Genomic DNA, 21,850 nt, shown 5'->3' on the forward strand with positions numbered 1-21,850 from the left:
GTGATGACCTAGAGGGCTGGGATAGGGAAGGTGGGAAGGAGTCTCGCGAGGTAGGGGATATGGGGATATATATATATAAATACAGCTGATTCACTCTGTTGTACAGCAGAAACTGGCACAACAGTGTAAAGCAAATATATTCCAATAAAGAGCTTAAAAAATAAAATAAAATAAAAATAGATTCTAGACTTTATTTGGATTTCACCAGCTTTTCCACTGATGTCCTTTTACTATTCCAAGATCCAATCCAGGATCCCATGCTGCTTTTCACAAGTTCACTCTCATTAGCTTACTTATCCTCCTGATAACCCCATGTGGAAGGTAGTATTATTCCCATTTCACTGAAGGTAAAACTGAGGCTCCCAGAGGTACTACTCAGAGAGGTGCCAAGCAAGTAGCAGAACCAGCACTCAAATCCAGAAGACCCTTAAACAAAAACAGTGGGAGGGGGTAGGAGGAAGAGAAAAGAAGATGGCTTAGATGGGGAAAGCAAAGCTGGGTACCAAGATGAGAGAGTAAATGGGGTAAGGAGGTAAAATGGCTGGTTTCTGCAACTCTGGGTATTTCACAAGGTTCCCTCTGTGATGCTGGTTAAACATTCTAACTTTATGAATTAGATATTCATTCAGGACTAAGACATACTCTAGTCACAGTTAGCCAAAAAAAGATCAGGAATTGGAAATTCTTTTTCTTAATCCTAGACAGGCTGCCAGCTCACTGTGTGTTCCAAGATCTTTAGGTGTGTGTGTGGTGAAGCACAGGCTCTCAGTGGACACACACATCTTTTCAGCCCCCTCACTCGGGCATGGAGAAGGTGACTGCCAACAATGGAAGCTTCTGTAAACTGAAGATCAGCACATAACATACGATACACGGTAATGCAGTCAGGATCTCTCAGCCGTGAAACCCGATCAATGCCTTCCAATGCGATCGATCAACTCAGCTCTTCACGAGAGCAACCAAAACTAGAAAAATATTTCATAATTAGCATGACAGAGGGTGGGTGAGGATTACATAAAGAAAAGCAATTACATTAGATGGAAAAAAAGAACAAAAACTTAAAAATGGATAAAGCCATACCATGTCACCTGATAGGAAAGTTCAATCTTTCCTTGGTCAGTACGTAGATTCATACAATTTCCATTTACATTCCAACGCGCTTCTAAGCATTTAAAGCCTGAAATTCGTTTTGGAAATGTATAAACTATCAAAGAATATTATGGAGCAAAAGCAATAAGGCGGGACTAGCCCTTCCAGACATTAGAAAAACATCTTATGACACATCGACAATCAAATTCACACAAGACTGGCTCAAAACCAGAAATAAATGGGATAAGTAAAGAGTCCAGAAATGAATACTCACTGCATATAAGAATATAGTAAGTGATAACACTAAGTAAAACCACAGTAAGAAAAAAACTAATGAATGTTTATAGGATAATAGGACCCTGCTACATAGAGAAAAATTAATTGAAACACAGCCTTCATTATAGTTACTTATATATAGATACAGATAAACCAGTATAATTTCCAGTGGGATATTTTTAACATGAAAAAGAAGTAAAACAGAAGAAAATATTTATTCCATCTAGAGACAACACAGAATCTTTTCACTACTGAAGCAAAAGTTAAAATTACAAATATTTTTAAATATGCTCAGGCACAATTTCTTTTAAGTTTTTAACTCCTTTTCTACAAAAGCCACAGAAAATGAGATAAAGGGCAAAACTATGGTATAGAAGGAAAACTTATAATCATAAAAATAGCAGATAAAATGTACTTCACACCCATTAGGATGGCCAGTATCAAAAAAAGAAAAAAAACAAGTGTTGGCGAGGATGTTGAAAAATTGGAACCCACATTCACTGCTGGTAGGAAAAGATGGTGCAGCTGCTCTGGAAAACAATTTGAGGGTTCCTCAAAAGCTAAACACAGAATTACCATATGACCCATCAACTCTACTCCAAGGTGTACAGCCGAAAGAAATGAAAGCACAGACTCAAACAGATACTTGGACACCCATGTTCACAGCAGCATTCACAGTAGTCAAGGCGTGGACACAACCCAAATGTCTATCAGCAGATGAATGGATAAATTAAACATGGTAAACACATACGATGGAATATTATTCAGCCTGAAAAAGGAATGAAACCCTGACACAGGCTACAACATGGATGAATCTTGAAAACATTATGCTCAGTGAAATACGCCAGAGACAAAAGGACAAATTATTCCACTTAAAACATGACTACCTAGAATAAGCAAATGCATAGAGACATGAAGTAGAATGGAGGTTACCAGGGGCTGGGGCTGGGGGGGTAGGAGAAAGGGAGAACATGTTTGAGTGAGGGATACAGAGTTTCAGTTTGGGATGATGACAAAAGTTCTAGAAATGGACAGTGGTAACGTTGCACAACCCCGTGAATGTCCTCAATGCTGCTGAGTTACATGCTTTAAAAGGGTTTACATGGTAAATTTTATGTTATGAGCATTTTACTACAATTTTATTAAAAACCTGTACTTAGACTATATAAACCTCTAAAATAAACTTCTCTAACTCCATGAGACAAATAACTGAACACCATGAAAAAAGCTGCGTAAGAGGAAAGCAACTGACAATTGTAGAAATGCAGTGAGGTTGCACTCAATACCTGTTAGCAAAATGACAAACCAGTATTTACAAGGTCAAGGAAAAAATAAACCTCATATGCCATGAGGAAAATTTTACAATGCCTTGGGATGCATGATTATTTCAAATCTTTTGGAAGGCAATCTGGTAACACACTTGAGATTTTAAAATTTCACATCCTTTGACTCAAAAGCGTCACTGCAGAAGAAACAAAGTTGTGTGCAAAGATGTTTACATCAGGATTTCGTTTTACAACAGGGAAATACACAAGCACTGAGAAATGGTTATGAGAGTTATGGCATATTAACTGTGAGATAGTATGAGACCACTAAAAAAAGGTAAACAAAAGACCACTGATACCTGGACAAATATCAAAAATAATGAAATGGAAAAAAGAATATCTATCCATGCTGAATAATTATAAGCATATGAAATTATTCGTAAAGATAAAAGCTAACTTTGGCCTTCCCTGGTGGCCCAGTGGCTAAGACTCCATGCTCCCAATGCAGGGGAGCCTGGGCTCAATCCCTGGTCAGGGAACTAGATCCCATGCCGCAACTAAGAGTTTGCATGCTGCAACAAAGATTCCACCTGCCGAAACTAAGACCCGGCACAGCCAAAGAAAAATATACTAAAAAAAAAAAAGAAAAGATAAAAGCTAACTTGAAGAGCTAACTATGTCCCAGGCACCATGCTAGACATGCTACATATTTTTATAATTTATTCCTTATAACTACCCTATGAGATATACAATCTTGTCCTCATTTTATTAATAAGAAAACCAAGGCCCAACGAGTCCCTGGGTCTTACATACGTGCTATACACCAGGGTCAGAATCTGACTGCAGTCAGTGTGACTCTCCACCTTACATGCATGCAAGTCACATTTAAGGGAGGAGTGAGTGAGAGACGTAATTTTGGGCGGGGGAGGGGGGATAAATTTTTCAATAAAAATTAGAAAGTAAATCATGGCACACGAGTCTCTCTAAAGTGTTATACCATTAGCCTAGTCCTTGATTCCACCACTTCTAAAACTTAGAAATATTATATTTATACAGACAGGCTGCCATTCACTTTCTTTTTATAAAAATGGATACTTTACAGTTGTGACAACGTTAAAAAAACCACCTGGAACTCAGCTCCGTCTTTGCCCCAAATGTCTTTTTCATGCATAGCTGCAGAGCACAGCCAAAAAGGCTTGCTAAATAAATCTCGTATGTCTCTGGAAACATTTCCTGGAGGCACGGCTCACTACCACCACCATTTTGGAACCGGTCCTTGGAACAGCAGTGTATTGAGGGACGGAGATGTCCTCAATCATAGCCTCAACCCCCTTCTAGTTTTGCGCTGCCAAAGAGGGGGCTTCTGTCTGCTCCCCAAAGGAAAGGTGAGATCTTTCTGTACCCCTTGGACAGACATTAAAAAGCCTACAAAGTCCAGGCTGGCTGTGAGGCAAAGGTGAACCGTCGTCAGAGCAGAAAGGAGAGAGATGAGACAAAGGCCAAGGCCTCGGTATTTTAACAGGCAGAAATCCCTAACATGCAACGACTGCCCTTCACAGACAGATTTGGGAACAGCTTGGGCATTCAGACACAGCACCATAAAACATCTCCGAGGCAGTTTGGGGTTACAGATACTTGGCTTTCAGAAGATGCAACTGGCACCTGCCTTGTCTGCTGAAATACGTAATGTTCCTGGAGATAAGGACAATATGCAAAGGTACCTAAAACAAAGCATAGGGGAAACACAGACCTGTTTAAATGTCCAAGGAGAGCGACTCACAGACCATCGCCATAGAAAGGCAATTAACCCACAGTTTTATAAGACAAGCAGAGATGGGTGAGGGAGACCAGCATCACAATAACGGAGGCCCCTGGAAGAACAAAGTGTCTGGTATCACGGCCGTGGCATCCAGGAAGCAACCGGTTCCAAAAGCCAGCTCCCTCTGCCTGTTTGTGAACACTGGCCCTCCCCTACGAGTGACTTATTTTTCTAAGAGAAGCATGTTTACTGGAGCTCATGGAACTGCATACGGTTCTCTATAACATGGTCCAGGGTCACCACTTTGCTGTCCCCAACACACACACAGGAAGTCAGGCTGCCCTTGGCTTCTGTGGCTGGCAGTTCCAGCACTTGGACACAGTGGCTGGCACAGGAGCGCCAGGCAGGCTGAGACAGCAGCTGCCACTCACCCTCCTCACCTCCAGCCCATCCTCGTCCTCAAGCTAACTTAGTTCCTGCAGGCAGGTCCCAAACTCCAGGGAGAAAGTCAGGGCATCACACGCACAGTGAGCCTTGCAGGACACAGGCCACTCCACCCTGCAGTCTGCCGCGGACCACTGGATAGCCGAGCACCCTAAGCTATCAGAGGGGCTCTGCAGCCCTCAGGCAGCGCTGCTAGAGAACTGAAAGTCATTAGAAAGCAATCCCAATCGATTTCTCCTCCTCAATAAGTCTGTCACATGAAGGGCAGTAACAATACCATGGTAACGCTTACGTGAAGAAGCTATGCTGCTCCGAACTTCCCATCCTTCCTGCCACACCTCTGCTATCACAAGCATCTACAAAATTATTTCAATGTCATTTACTGATTTAAACACCTGCATGTACCCCACCTACAGTTTATCCAAGCAAATGTCCCTGTCCCTTCCCAACTGCCCCAAATTAAGACAAAATACCAAATGACCAGCGGTCACAAAAGATGTGACAATCTTCCAGATGTTTAGAAAAACAAACTTTTGAGGGGATCCTTTTCGCTTTTTAATACAACATTGTCCGGATGTGACAGAAGGAAAGCATGACAAAAATGGATTTGTTTTGAAATAGGTCCTTCTCCTCCCACTTACGGGGAAGCAGGAGCAAGTGCAGAGAAGTTCCACGTGGATGTGGAAGGGCTATCTCCCCTCAAATGGAACAAGTACTCTCAATAGAATAGCCACAGGAGGCCCCCCAGTGGCAGCTGGGCTTTGCTCCTGCTGCAACATCCCAACCCGCTCAACAGTGCTGCCATCTCTAAGCCAGCTCTTAACAGCAACACTTAGCCTTCTTTCTCCCTAGTCTGATCATTTCCTTAAATTAAGGAAATGAAAAACATGTGTCAGGTATATATAAGATATCCTCCCCGGCAAAGAAACCCAATGTGGATAAGAAATGAATTTAAAAATCAATACTTTTTATTTCCGCACAAAGAAAGATTTTAGGAGCGTGCAGTCACGTGGAGAATAACCTTGGCTGTACAGACTATGCCAGAGAGAAAAGAAGACGGGTCATGGAAAGACTGGTGGATTCCAATTCCATCTCAGCAGGGGACTCTTCTCTTGCCCACCCTGCGTTCTGACACAGCAGGCAAAGCCCCGACGCCATGTGAGAACTGGCTCGAGGCCATGCTTTAGTCCCGGCTGGGACTCTGCGCTGTCACTCACCTGTGCCATTGGCCAAGCCACTGTGGCTTGGGTTCTTGACGGGCTGGTGGTGTCGGCTGCTAGTACCAGGGCTCTGCTCGCCGGTTGCTGTGGCTGTTCTGGCTGAACCACCTGAATGTCTGTGCGTCCTGGGGGTTCAAAATATAAAGCAGACAGATATGAGTCGCCATGAAAAAGAAAGAGGAGTGCCCCGCCTGTCACCGTATTCCCTCCCTCGCTATTTATGGGAAATAAGCCCTGTGATAGTCCTTCTGGTCTTTGACTCGACAGAAGCTGGCCCCGAACAGAGAGACCCAGGTAAGCTTCCTTCTTGGTAAAAGCACAGAAGGCAACTTTGGGTAAACTTTTCCACTTGAAGTAAACAAACACAGAGTGAACTGCCCCCACATCTGAAAGAACTGGCAAAATATCCTGTGACCATCACATTATTTTTATTGGGCTTGAATGTAAGAAATAAACAAGAATCACTGGACAGGCTACAGATGACATATTTTTCCCGTTAGCCAAAAAAGAGCCCAAAACTTATCCAAATCCATTTTCTCTATGGCTAGAAACATGCTTGCCTTGGGAATAAAAGTCAAGGGGCATTAGACAACTTCAAACAATGTGTATGTTGATATGTTTTATTTAGAAAAGGCGATTCAACCTCCATGCAAGTAAATGAGGAACAATGCAGACATGGATCTGTACCGCAAGGAAAATGGTGGAATCCAACAGCAGAGACTCTCTGACATCTTCAGAGAACACAAGGCAACAGGCAGCACGTGTACTCACAGTCCTGTCGTAGCTTAATTTTATTCACTCAATGAAAATGTCTAAGCTTCCCTGCCTTTCGGTTTCAGTTTTGTCAAAGGAGATTATTCTACTACGTAAACCATCATATACTACTTTTCAACAATGAGATGATTTAAATACTACCCAGTGAAGAAAAGACCGCCCCTCTCCAGGCAGAGAAACAGAGGTCCAGGGAACAATTTACAACCACGGGACGCAGGGCAATGAGAATACCAGCAACAACAAACGTGAAAACAATGACTATGGAAGTACTTAATGTGCACTGAGCTGGCCTATTATGTTCCAGGTACCTGTGGTGTGCTGTGCACTTTGCATATGTTTTCTCATTTAACACGGCAACCCTAGAAGTAGCTTACTATTATTATGGCCATTTTACAGGAAAGAAAACAGACACCAAGAAAGTCAGCAGTGGGGCCAAGACTTGAATCCCGGTGCTCTAAGGTGAAGGGCCCATGCTCTTTGGATGGGGACTGGCAGCGGGAGGGGGGGCGGCAGCCTGGACTTAGGCCAAATCGCCTCCAGGCTACTCATTGGGCACTCGGCCAATGGCGAGGACGAAGATCTTGAATAGAAAGCTCCCCCTCTGGGAGGCTCCACACCCACCAGAACATCTCTGCTGGTGAGACATCCTGGTCCAGTGTGCTGGGACAAACTTGCAGCATGACAAACTCAGAGATTGCTAGGGGAATAAGAAGTGCCCCCACGGACTACCTTCACCAATAGGATGGATATAAACCAAAATGTTAACAGTCATTATCTTTGGACAGTGGGAATAAGGATGCCTTTAGTGCTTCCTTTTGTGCTTTTCTAGGTTTTTCTCGTTTTCTTCATTACGCATGTCTAGTTTCGAGCGAGGAAGAAACACAGTTATTTAAAAAGAAGAAAAAAAGTTTTTTCTTGGAGCCAAAACTACAAAAAAAAAAAAAAAGAGAGAAGGAAGAGGAGGAGGAGGAGAAGGAAGGAAGGAAGGAAAGAAAAGGAAGAAGAAGAAGAAAAAGAAACCTAGCAAACCCTGGAGTCCTTCGCACCTAATATTGCGTGGCAGTTAAAAATGGATAGAGAGGGCACGGCTGCGCAGTGGAAATAAAGATTTAATTTGGACTCTCTTTTTCCACCTTATTTCTCCCTGAGCTAATTTCATAAATCAAAGCTGTCAACCACACCTTAGTCAAGAAAAATACTTCAGAGTCCCTACTCCATGGGAAGGAATATTCGTATTGAGCATTTTACCACAAGTCCTCATCGAATACAGAATGAATACAGAGTAGTTCCAAAGGGAAAGATGGTCGTTAGCCACTGGTGAATGTGTGTATATGTGTTGAGGGCAGAGAGCTTGAGGGAGATCAAATTGGTTAATAGAAGGTTTATTTCAGCCAAGAATCCCCTTAAAAGGACAAAAGTAAAAAGCCTCCGTGATTTGGTACTCACAGCCCACAGCAGAGACCTGTACCCCTCCAGGCGCAGCAGGCTGCGTGGGGCAGTGCAGAAAATGCGACACTGGCTGTGTCACACGCATGGGCTCTGACAGGCCCGTGATTACTTCTAGTCCCCTGGGCTCCTCGTCCCTCTTCAGGGCAGCTGGGCGTGACAGCAGGGTGGGTCCCATTACTTTCCTTGCCATTCCCTCCCTTCCCCTCCCTTCCCTGAAAGGGTGTGCGGTCAGAGTTGAGAGAGAATACTTTCAGAAATGTTCAACCACTAATGACAGCAGCTTACCCTGAATGACAGGCTGGAGCAGAGCCGGGATTAGCCCATAAACCAGGGGCAGCTGGGACCACTTTGTGTGAATTGCCACCTCCCTGCCCGTGGCCCACGGCCACCCCGCCACCCGCCCACAACACACACACACACACACACACACACACACACACACACACACACACACACACACACCCTTCCCTCAGATTCTTCCCTTGTCCTAAATCTGGAGCTTCCACTCTTCTACTCTTGAATTACCTTTAAAATAAGACTCTTAGAAGGGAGAGAAGGCCTCAACATTTGAGGAAAACCTTCTCTTCAGTAGTTTCCTCTTTGGGAGGGCTCACTCAACCCTTAAAAGATGGGACTGTGTCATGATGAAAAGCTGGCCCAAATGCTGAAACCACACACCATAAGCCAAAACAGTACCAGGACACAAGCAGGGTGATGGGGTGGAGATGAGCCGGGCTCCGCCACAGGCGGCCTGGCTTCGGCTCTGCCCATGACTTCAACCTTGGCCTCATCCCGCCACCATGTGAGGAGCAGGAAGGAGGAGCTATGCAGCCCCTGGGGCAGTCAGAAGAAGGCAAAACGGCAAAACTCCAAGATGGTTTTAAGTCACCTGGTTAATAGAGACTCGGCTCTCACTACACCATGTGCCTCTCAGAATGCTTGTGTGCGCTTCCTCCCTCAGAAACTAAGGCCTCCCTAAGGAATGCCAGTCAAGGTCAGAGCCCTGGGACTCTCTCTCCACATTCCGGAAAGCAATCTGATGCAGGTGAAGTCCCCAGGAGAGGGCGCTTGGCTGCCCCTTGCCATTCAACATTCACAGCGTTGGCCTTGGTCCTCAGCTGACCCTGAGAGCTGCAGCCTCGGATGTTGCGGGACACCCTGCATCGCCCTTCATGAAGGCCGGTAAACTGCATTCAATCATTATTTTCTGATCATTAGGCCCTGTGCTAGGGTTAGCAACAACACAGAAAGAGTCCCTGACCTCAAGGAGCTTACATTTTAGTGGAAATGCAGTGATTTGTAATTCTGCTCAGACACAAATGTGCATCACACCCTACAATGCCAGCGCGTGGGAGCCACCTGGCTAGTGAGTGAGCCTGGCTGATGACCTGGCGTTGTCACCCAGGGCAGCTTTGTCGGTCATCATCACATGTGCAATAGTTCAGGCGGAGTAATTAAACAAAACAAAACTTTGTTTAAAAAAAAAAAAAAAGCCAACCCTAGTATCAGTAATGTAAACGAAAACAAAATGAAGAGTCAAAAAAAAAGTGATGGCTCATGTGACAGAAAAACAAAAGTTTTTGCTAAATTAAAAAATGAAATTCAAAATTTGGTGGTGGCTCAGAATTTGGGATTAATAAGTCTATCGTATCCTTTATGAGGAAATGGATTTAAAAAGCAGTTAGTGGCTTCATCAAAATTCAAAACTCCTGCTCTTTCAAAGAGACTATCAAGAAAATGAAAAGACAGGCTCTCGACTGGGAAAAATTATTTGCAAAATACATATCTGATAAAGGATTTATATCTAAGAAAAGACTCTCAAAACTCAATAATAAAAAGAATAAACCAATAAATATAATTGAAGGATTTTAAAACAGAAGCTCTACAAACACCAAATAAACATATGAAAGATGCTCAACATCATTAGTCACTAGGGAATGCAAAATAAAACCACAATTAGGTACCATCACAGAACTGTTAGAATGAACAAAGTGAAAACAAAACAAAACAAAATATCACACACACACACACACACACACACACACACACACACACACACACGCAAACAAAACACAAAAACCTGACAGTAACAGTGCTGGTGAGAACGCAAAGCACCTGGGACTCTCAAACATTGCTGGAGGGAACACAACATGGTACCATCACTTTGGGAAAGAGTTTGCTAGTTTCTTATAAAGTTAAACATGCACTTAGCATACAAGCCAGCAATCCTACGCCTAGGTATTTATGCAAGAGAAATGAAAACACGTTTACACAAAACCTGTAGGCAAGTGTTAATAGTGACTTCATTCATAATTTCCAAAACCATAAACAACTCAAGCTGGTGAATGAACAGACAGACTGTGGTACATCCATACAGTGAAATACTACTTAGCAAATAAAGGTAATGAACTGCTGATGATGCAACAACACCATGATTCACAAATGTGCTAAGTGGAAGAAGACAGACACAAAAGGCTACAGAGTATATCCATCTATTTTTATGACATTTAGAAGGGAGTAAAACTGTAGGGAAAGGAAACAATTAGTATCTGCCAGTAGCTGGAGGCAGAAGTAGGGGCTGACTACAAAGGGGCATGAGGGAACTTCTGGGGGAGATGAAACTTTATCTTGATTATGGTAGTGGTTACCAGATTCTATACTTTTGTCAAACTGTATATTGCATAGGGTGCATTTTACTGTATACCTCCATAAACCTATCTTCATAATTATAAAAAGCAATTTGTGTGCTTCAGTCACCACAAAAACAGCTCATCACGCGAGGAAAAATTAAAGTAAGGAAGAGTTTTAAAAGGCAGGTAACTTATGGTATAAGGACATGCCCTCCCCCCACCCCAAAAAAAAACCCCAGAAAACAAGAACCTTGATAAGAATGTGATTTAGGTAATACTCAGGACTCTACAAACACTCTGTATTAATAAATACAGGGATTCTTTAAAGCCTGGGGACACATCTCTCCCAAATGTCAAGAATTCATTGCTGACCGGATACCAAGTGCCAAGCATATTTTTCTATCTTGGTAAAAGAGGCCCAGAATACTAAAGGGAGGTTCTTTGACCTCAGAATTCAGGCTCATTAGCTGAGCAAAAGAGAAGTTTCAGGGTAGAATCACTGATATTGGGGTTTTCCTCCATTTAAATTAAAAAAAACAAAAACAAAAACCCAGACACAGAAGTTAAAATTGCCTAATAATTTAAAACTCTTCTCACACTCCAATCCAAGGAACCGATTTTTGCCTGGATGACGAGAACCAAGAGGGCGGCCCCTCCTCCCAGTCCTCTTAACTGGGTATTGTCTTTTAATAGCAGCATGGAAACAAAACTGAGTGAGGCTCGGCTGGTTTCCAGTAAAAGAACCAGCAAAAAAAAAAAAAAACACACACAAAAAACAAAACCACCAAAAAAAACCCCAGCCACTTAAAATAGAAACATGGAGGAAAAAATGGGAAGCGGTGATGGGAAAAGAAACGGTTTCCATCATCCAGAGAGGCGTTACTAAGCAAAGCTGCTCCCACCTACAGCCGCCTCAGTTCTGCCTTCTCGTTCAAAAGTGGAGGGGATGGGGTAGGGATAGGAGGGGGTGGAAAGGGAAAGGCACAATTAAGAGTTAAAAATGGGACCATTTGAGTCATTCCAAGGGTAATTTACGGCTCTACTCCACACCCTACCTATAGCTGCCAGCCTCAGAAATGACAGGAAAGGTAAAAATAAAACTGCTGCCAAGTCCATTCTACGTGACAGAAAGACAAGTGATTTACTTTTGCCCAACCTGGAGTATAGGGCAAACTTCTCAATGGTGGCAGCTTTCTGAGACTAAAAAAATTCATTTGAAGAGAGAAAATACAATAAATTTTGACTCACCTCACCTCATTCCAGGTTGTATCTTGGGCTTCACTGAAAAGAACACTCAAACACCCTCCTAAGCTTGAACAAGAGATGAAGCCCAGGGGAAGCAGTCACTGTCTTGTTCCACCCCACCCCCACCTGGGGCAGCAGGGGATAACCTGCGGTTCCTTGAACACAGAGAACAGCCCCTGACTTATTTGTCTCACGTCCTGAGATGGTACAAGGGCACGGGATGCTCTAGCAGCTCAGGAGACGGGCATGGTGGGCCATCAACCTCCACCGACAGGCGAGACGCTGCACAGGGCTGACCCTGAATACGGAGCTCCAGCTTCTGCTACAGGTGGGCCAGAAACGTATCTCCACCTTCTTCTTACCAGCATCACATCTTGTTTGAACCTGGCCCAGCCCTGAGTGTCCCTCTGCTACAGCCCCACACCGGAAAGGACCACAGGGGACACTGCGGTAGCAGCGATGACAGTACACGGGGTGTTATTTCTAAGTGTTCTGACAACAAATCACAAAGGCAGGGATTCAGCAGGAGGGAGGTAAGCTCCTAAAAGAATGTGTTCAAAGGATAGTCCTCCAAACCTCCCTCTAAACTTCTCCCAAGGAAAATTCAGAGCCTTCGCTGATCTACTAGGCTGGCATCCTCTTCTCTGGACTCTTTACCCAGTTGGCTCCTCATCCAGATCTTAGTCTAAATGTCCCTCACCTTCCAGGCTGCACTAAATTCCCTTGAATCCTCTCACACAGCACTCTAACCTTTTCTTTTATGGCACTTCCATTTGTGACTATATGTTTATCTGTTTAATGTCTGACTTCAACAAGGCCCCTGAGGGTGGGGCCTCATCTGTTTTGTGTACCTTTGTATAACCAGCACCTAGCATGTGCTTGGCCCCACAGCAGGCATATAGAAACATTTGCTGAATGAATAAAAGAAGCAAGCTCTCAAGCACAAAAGTGCTCTTGGGCCTGTAATCTCTAATACTTCCCATGTTCCTGGCAACCAGTCACTCCTCACCTCTCCAGCTCCCACCACCCCTTTAAAGAATGGAATCCGCGCCAAGAGACGGAATCCACAATTTACCAGGTACTGAGAAGTGTCAGAGCTAGTGTCTTCCAGAAAGGTTAGCCCTCAACATCATGTAAAAACATTCTCTAGTATCAGGGTCTACAAATAAAAATCATGGCCCATTTCATCCCAATACATATACTAAAATTGCAAGACAATCCCCGAATCCAATCAAATTTTATTTATCATGGGGTTTTTGCTGCTGTTGTTGTTCTAGCTATGATTTTCAAGCGCTCTCCAACAGGTGAAGACTAGGCAAGGGATTAAACATGGGAATTAAGAGGGATACCTTCTGTGGTAGGCAGAATTTCTAAAACGCCCCTCCTCCCAAAGACACTCCACCCTAATGCCTAAAACCAGGGAGCACGATGACATGGCACACCCTTGATCATGTTATTATATGGCACACGGTATCACCATAATAATGTATGATAATATTATGATAATATATGGGCACAGCTGGCCTTAAGAAGGGACATCATCCCGCTAGGCCTGATCTAATGACATAAACACCCCAAAGCAGAGCACTTTCTCCAGCAGTTGTCAGAAGTGGAGGGCAGAAGAGAAAATCAGAGAGATTCAAAGCACAAGGGAAATATGACACACGCTTGCAAGCTGGATGATGGGCAGGGGACTAGGGTGGGGGTGCAGATATGAGAAGAAACGTGGGTCACCTTAAGGAGCTGAGTGAGGACCCAGTTGAAAGCCAGCAAGGAAATGGGAACTCAGTCCTATAATGACTCAGTCAATGACTCAAATGAGCTTTGAAGTAAATTCTTCCTTAGCTTTCAGATAAGCATACAGCCCTGCTGAGCCCTTGATTTTGGCCTTGTGAGACCCTGAGGAGACCAGCCAGCCGGCCAGCCATGATGTCCTGGTCTTCTGACCTGCAGAACTGGGAGCTCATAAATGATGCTGTTTTAAGCCCTCAATTTGTGGTGATTTGTTACACAGCAGTTGAAAACTAATACATCCTCAGTACAAATAAATGTCAGTTTTCACAGAAGAAGATACTAATTTTCAAATATACAGGGACTTCCCTGGTGGCACAGTGGTTAAGACTCCGCACTCCCAATGTAAGGGAGCCCGGGTTTGATCCCTGGTCAGGCAACTAGATCCCACATGCTTGCTGCAACTAAGACTTTGCATGCCTCAACAAAGGAGCTGGTGAGCCACAACTAAGGAGCCTGCCTGCCGCAACTAAGACCTGGCACAACCAAACAAACAAATAAAAATAAATATTAAAAACAACAACAGCTATACGGCTAGGTAATAGCCTCAGCCCAAAGTCTTGCTGAGCACCCTACCTCACTCTAGTTAGAAGGCCTTATACAGAGACAGCGATGCCCTATGGAATCAGTGCTCATCTCATAGGGATGTATTTCCGTGATCTGAAATGTCCTTTATGAGACACACATTCCTCACATTCAACTATCATTTGGGGATTAGAACAGCTATATATATGTGGGACATTACTGCTTTTAGCGGGTAAGTAACATTCTTTCCTTGTAGAGTTCAGGCACCAGACTTTACCCATCCTTTTTCCAAACAAGACATATTTATGTGTCAATCTATCTCTGATTCCAATGTTAACCTTAAAAGTTGCAAGGATTTGAAAAGAACAGTCCATGAAAAGGGTTCAAAGTAAAAAAATCAATCATGAAGAAAAAAACAGGAGGAACAGGAGACATGGAGCAGGCAGTGGGAACCCACTACGCTCTTGGAGGTCTGGCTAAGCCTTGGAAAGCACAAGGCCGTCCTGATAAAAAGTCTCCCCTGTACCCTGTGCCCCTGAAACCATCACTTCTCAGGGAGTCGGGGTGCCAAGGAATGTAAACCAGTAGCAAGACCCACCCCGACGTCCTGGCAAGTGAGAAGCAGGAACACAAGACTCTTTCAACTCAACAAGGATTTATTGAGCTGCTGCTACGTGCAGCAGAGCACTATTCTAGGCCCTGGTAGGGACACAAAGATGCATAAGGCCCAGATGAGTTTGGCTGAGAACTCAGTACCACTCCCCCTGTACCCCTCCCCATCTCCAAAAACAAAAGAGTGCTGTAGATGGGAAAGGAAAACTAACTCCTCAGGAGTCCCCAGGTCATCATCCTTTTCTAAGTGTAAAGCAAAACTGTATAATGCGATTTAAAATAAAGCTTTTTGATTACTTTTTTTTAAGGTAAAAATTTTTAAGTAAATTTTTAAAGAAAAAGAACAAAACCAACCATGTCCTCATCTCCCCTTCTCCTTCACAAAATAACAATTATTCATACCATCTCCTACTCTAGACTTTCACTAACTTCATGGTAAAAAGCGTTGTCATTTCCTCATTTTAAAGTTGTACCTTCAAAGGCCACTTATAAGCACACAAAGTAGGCCCGACACACAGATGTGCCACAAAAGCCCAAGTCAAGTCCAAGTCCAAACAGAAAATCTTCAGAGAGGGAGCCAGGGAAGAAATTCTTGTTCTCTTTACGCTGGTAGGTGCAGAATTTCACACTCCATTATCAAATCATCAGTGAGCCAAGATACCTTCAACTCATCAAGACAATGAAAAGGCAGGCCAGAGGCTTAAGGTGGAAAGTGAGCTTAGCGAAGGGAAACAAAGAAGGCAGGACAGACAGCAACTAAAAGGCAAGAGGATGAAAAGATACCGTCTTTGGAGAAAACTCCAAAGATACTGAGAAGCACAAGAAACGTAAATGGACTCACCATGACAGTTTAAAGATAAAAGGTATCATACTGGTTTGGGGCTTTTTTTTAATCTTTTTTTTTTTTTTTTCCTCACTATTTTTTTTTTTTTTTTTTTTGGCACACGGGCTTAGTTGCTCCATGGCATGTGGGATCTTCCTGGAGCAGGGATCGAACCTGTGTCCCCTGCATTGGCAGGCGGATTCTTAACCACTGCGCCACCTAGGAAGCCCTAATCTTTTTTTTTAATTGAAATATAGTTGTCATGTAAATTACATTAGTTTCAGGTACACAACATAGTGGTTCCACATTTACGTACATTCCAAATTGATCACCACAATAAGTCTAGTCACCATTTGTCACCATGCAAAGTGATGACAATATTATTGACTATACCCCCTATGTTGTACATACATCACTGTGACTTATTTATCTTATAACTGGAGTTCTGCACCTCTTAATCCCCTTCACCTATTTCTCCCAACCTCCCACCTATCTCCTACTATTTGTTAAAAATCCAGTTAAATGATGTTGTAAGCAACACCATCCCATGTGTAAGGATCAAAAAGGCTGAAACTGGGCTTCCCTGGTGGTGCAGTGGTTAAGAATTCACCTGCCAATGCAGGGGACATGGGTTCCATCCCTGGTCCGGGAAGATCCCACAGGCCACGGAGCAACTAAGCCTGTGTGCCACAACTACTGAGCCTGCGCTCTAAAGCCCACAAGCCACAACTACTGAAGCCCGCACACCTAGACCCCGTGCTCTGTGACAAGAGAAGACACCACAGTAAGAAGCCTGAGCACCACATGGAAGAGCAGCCCCTGCTCACTAGAGAAAGCCTGTGCCCAGCAACAAAGACCCAACACAGCCAATAAAATAAACAAACAAATAAATAAATTTATTTTTAAAAAAAGGCTGAAACTAAATGGGTGGGGGAAAATATGCTGAGAAAATACAAAACAAAAAGAAGCTGGAGAAGCTAGGCTAATGTCAAACCAAATGGATTTTTTAAATGATTTTAAAAATTGAGGCATACCTTATTAATACATATAGTCAAATTCACCCTTTTTGAGGGTACAGTTTAATGAGTCTTAACAAGTGTATACAATCGTGTTACCACTACCACAGTCAAGACATAAAACTTCCATCGCCCCCCAAAATTTCTTGGTGCCTTTGGCAGTCAATCCCTCCCCTCAATTCCCAACATCTGCTGACTGATCTCTGTTCTGATAATTTTGCCTTTTCCAGAATGTTATTTAAATGAAATCACATACAGTGTAGCCTTTTGTGTCTGGCTTCTTGCACTTAGCATAATGCTTTTGAGTCACGCATGTTGTTGTAGGCTGTTCCTTTTTATTGCTCAGAACAAATAAATTTTAAGAGAAAAATCTCTAGGAAAAGAGAGGATCACAAGATAAGGATTAAAAAGTTCAATCTGCCCGTAAGACGTCCTTCAAATCTGTATATTGGATCCAAGAAAACAGCCTTGAAATACATAAGCAGACATTCATGGATATAACCTGGCCCTACCTGTTAACGGCCGTCGCCTCCTCCTAGTTTCCCTTCACTCCCTCCACTACAGCCAGACTGGCCTCTTCCAACTCCCACGGCACTCTCCCAGCTCAGTTCTTTTGCAAGAGCCGCTCCTCTGCCCAACACTGTTCCCTGAGATAGCCTCACGGATAAATCCCTCACCTTCTTTAAGTCTCTGCTTACAGGTCACCTTCTTAACAATACCTCTCTTGACCATATTATTTAATAGTGCATCCTGTGGTTATGTATATATTTATATATGTTTTCACATGGATAGAATTTGTTTTTTAAATAATAAACATCAATAAAACCAGAAAAAAGAGGAACGCTCCAGGATTCCACATTACTATAGACGCCAAGGCAGGAAACTTCTCCAGAAAGGACGAATCCACAAAGTCAAGTCTGCAGACAGGTCAGCTGGGCCTTTGTGGCTATAATTTTGGCTGAATGATAGAAGATGCCAGAATGAAGCGAGCTAATACATAAATAGAGGTAAGGATGGGAGACCCAGAGAATATTGAGACTAATATCGTCACTATATTTTCAATAGGTTATGGGTACAAAACAACTGCAGGAAACGCTGTGATGTGTAGGGAATAAAGCAATATAAATTCTGTGCTCAGTTCTGTGACTATTTTTACCTAATGCAAAATGAAAAACCTAAATATAGAATTGTTCCAGTGTTTGAAAGGAGTTGTTCTATTTAGGTCATGGAGCATGCCATCATAAAGCCAGTCACTAAACCAAACCCCAATCCCCACTTCCATAGACCTTGGCGCTTTCAAAAGGAGCCATCCAGTGCCAACAGAATCCTAAAGGAAAAGTCTAACCTCATCTCACCAAACCACAGCTACAAACACCATGGCTTTGGCAACCCTTTTCCCCGCCATCCACATCTGCCCAAAGCATTTGCAGTCAGTTCTGTTCCGATTGTCCATCATCACACACCCAAACTGCCCAAGCTCCCACGACTAAAGAGTCCTTTCTCTGAGACCCATACTCTGTACTGGCTTCTTTCTAAACTCTTTCCCTTTCAATCACAATTTTCTAGGATTGAGAAGACCCAGAATCCAGATATAGATTCTAGTATCTGGTTAAAGTAGAAATTTCCCCTAAATTGTGGTGACCTTTATATCGGCTCCGTTGTTCAACCTCAGGAATACATTTTGTTTTGCTCTGTATCTCCTAGGTTTGGCTTGCATTTCTCCTCCTGTGGATACACTCTCAGGGGAACGACTCTGCCCCAGAGCCACCCAGTACACTGTTCCACAGAGCCTGCTGGGCAACAGTCACAGCCATTATGGGGCAGACCACTTTAAAGTGACATCTTCATAAACGGCTCCCCTCCTGCATTTCTCATCTCCGTGAATGGCATCACAATCCAAGAGCCTGGGAGTCCCCTATATGCCTCCCCATCCTCCACCCTGTCTCACTAGTGAGTCACCTAGTCCTGCTCAATGATTACACCTCCTAGGCATTTCTCCCATTTCCTCTCTAATCTGCCACCACCCACAGCTAGTCATCCACTCCTATTTCACCAATTCCCACAGCAGTCCTCCTACTAGCCCGTGAGTCCAGCCTCAACCTCCACTATGACAGACAATCCTACCTTCTTCTTTCTGCATGTGTCCCTTCCGCTGTCCCCTCACTGCAGGGGCTAGAACACTCCCAGACTACCATGCATTTAGGTTCTGGAAGTGGTTTTCGTTGCACCAATAAGAAGCTCTTGTGGGAGATTTGGGAAGCAAAAGGAAGGGAGAGACCATTCTTCTGGTGGTGGTGATGGCTGGCAGGGGCTCTGGAGAATCCCTGCCTCACTGCCTGGGCACCACTTCATGCATGTGAGGTGGCTGTAGGGGCAGCAGTTTCCTGACACCTGGATTGCAGCCACACAACTATGACCTTGGGACCAAGAATGGGGAGGGACTCATTTCTCCTCCAGCCCACCCAGTGACTTTTATGAACACCTAATTCCCCATATTAAGTTCCTTTCAGTCCAAAATACCTTGGGTGGTTTCTGTTTCCTGCAATGAACCTAACTGATACAACTTCAAATGCATCCAGCAGATACTTACCTGAAGCATTCGCCACAGAAATAGCACAATGTGCCCCTGCTCAGAATTCAGTGCCTCCCTACCTCCAAAGTACAAAATCTGAAGTCCTCAGCAAAGCCTAACCCTTTGTGAACTGGTCTCACCGTCCTACCATCTCCCACAGCAGGGATCTGCATTCTGTAAAGGGCCAGATATTGAATATTTTAGGCTTTGCAGACCGTATCATCTCTGTCACAACCATTTAACTCTGCCACTGTAGTGTGAAAGTAGCCATAGATAATATGTAAATGAATGAGTATAGCTGTATTCAAACAAAATGTTACTTACAAAAAGAGGTGGTCAAGAGAATAAGGAGACAAGACACAGACTGGAAGAAAATATTTGCAAAAGACATATCTGATAAAGGACTGTTATCCAAAATATATACAGAACTCTTAAAACTCAACAATAAGGAAAGGAAAAATCTGATTTAAAAAATGGGCAAAAGGGACTTCCCCGGTGGTGCAGTGGTTAAGAATCCGCCTGCCAATGCAGGGGACACGGGTTTGATCCCTGCTCCGGGAAGCTCCCACATGCTACATAGCAACTAAGCCCGTGTGCCACAACTACTGAAGCCCATGCGCCTAGAGCCCATGCTCCGCAACAAGAGAAGCCACTGCAATGAGAAGCCTGTGCACCACAACGAAGAGTAACCCCCACTCACCACAACTAGAGAAAGCCTGCGCGCAGCAATGAAGACCCAATGCAGCCAAATAATTAATTAATTAATTTCTTTTTAAAACAAGGGAGAAAATTGGTTGGAAAAAAAAAATGGGCCAAAGACCTGAGCAGACACCTCACCAATGAAGATATACAGATGGCAAGTAAGTATATGAAAACGTGCTCTACGTCGTATGTCATCAGGGAAATGCAAATCAGATACCACTGCACGCCTATCAGAACGGCCAAAATCTGGAACACTGACAACACCGAACGCAGGTGAGGATGTGGAGCAGCAGGAACTCTCACTCACTGCTGGTGGGGATGTAAGATGGTACAGCCGTTTTGAAAGACAGTTTGGCAATTTCTCACAAAATTAAACGTACTCTTACACTCTTAACAATCTAGCAATTGATCTCCTTGGTGTTTACCCAAAGGAGCTGAAACCATGTCCACAGAAAAACCTGCACAGATGTTTATAGCAGCTATATTCATTAACTGTCAAAACTCAGAAGCAACCAAGATTTCCTTCACTATGTGAGTGGATAAATAAACCATGGTACATCCAAATAACGGAATTTTATTCCGCGCTAAAAAACAAATGCGCTATCAAGCCATGAAAAGACATGGAGGAATCTCAAATGCAAATTACTAAGTAAAAGGAGCCAATCTGAGCGAAAAAATTTATGATTGCAGTCATATGACATTCTAGAAAAGGCAAAACTGTGTAGACAGTAAAAGGATCGGTGGTTGCTGGGAATTAATAGGGAGGGAGGGACAAACATATGGACACCAAGCGGGGAAAGTAGGGGGTGGGGGTGGGGTGGGGTGGGATGAATTGGGAGATTGGGATTGCCGTATATACATTACTAATAAGAAAAAAATATCAAATTGTACACGTTAAATATACGCAGTTTATTGTACATCAATTATATCTCAATAAAAGTTCTTTAGAAAAATTTTCTTTAAATATAGGGAGGGAGGGATGAATAGGCAGAACACAGGAGATTTTGAGAGCACTGAAAGTATTCTGTATAAAACGATAATGGTGGATGCATGTCACTATACATTTGTCAAAACTCACAAAGTGTACGACACCAAGAGTGAACCCTAATACAAACTATGGACGCTGGGGGATAAAGTCCCCCATTATCATTTGGCATAATGATGTGCCAATCTAGGTTCAATGACTGTAACAAAATGTACTGCTCTAGTGTGGGATGCTGACAGCAGGGGAGGCTGTGTGTACATGGGGGCAAGTGGTATATGGGAAATCTCTGTACCTGCTACTGTTTTGCTGTGAACCTAACACTGCTCTAAACAAACAAACAAACAAACGGCTGGCAGCCTGGATTGGACCTGCAAACCATGGTATGCTTTGGCTATCATCCTGAATATCTTATGTGTCAATGTTACCAAATGACTAATATGTCCTCAAATGTGCCAAGTTCTCTTATCCTTGATCACCTTTGCCCACGCTGCTCCCTCAGCCTGAGTGACTTCCCCTACCCCCACTTCACTGGTCTGAAAACGCCTTCAAAGTCCAGCTCAAGTGTGTGAGGTTTCCCCCTAACCCCACCCCAGGTGGATTTAGGTAAACTTTCCACTATCTTAACACTCACCATCACTAAGGGGTCCATTGCACGAAGCTAGAATTGTCTCCT

The 21,850-nt window shown here is 43.5% G+C and overlaps 1 protein-coding gene across 3 annotated transcripts in view; it reads right to left on the reverse strand.

Annotated features, from left to right (window-relative positions):
• WWP2 (WW domain containing E3 ubiquitin protein ligase 2) overlaps nucleotides 1-21,850 on the reverse strand; it is a 175,748-nt gene that overhangs the window by 50,162 nt on the left and 103,736 nt on the right. For all 3 annotated transcript variants that reach the window (XM_057713661.1, XM_057713660.1, XM_057713662.1), the window contains exon 7: nucleotides 6,051-6,178. In XM_057713661.1, coding sequence (XP_057569644.1) covers nucleotides 6,051-6,178 — 128 coding nt within the window. The remainder of the gene's footprint in view (nucleotides 1-6,050; nucleotides 6,179-21,850) is intronic.

Source organism: Hippopotamus amphibius, chromosome 16, assembly GCF_030028045.1.
Source record: "Hippopotamus amphibius kiboko isolate mHipAmp2 chromosome 16, mHipAmp2.hap2, whole genome shotgun sequence".
NCBI lineage: Eukaryota > Metazoa > Chordata > Mammalia > Artiodactyla > Hippopotamidae > Hippopotamus > Hippopotamus amphibius.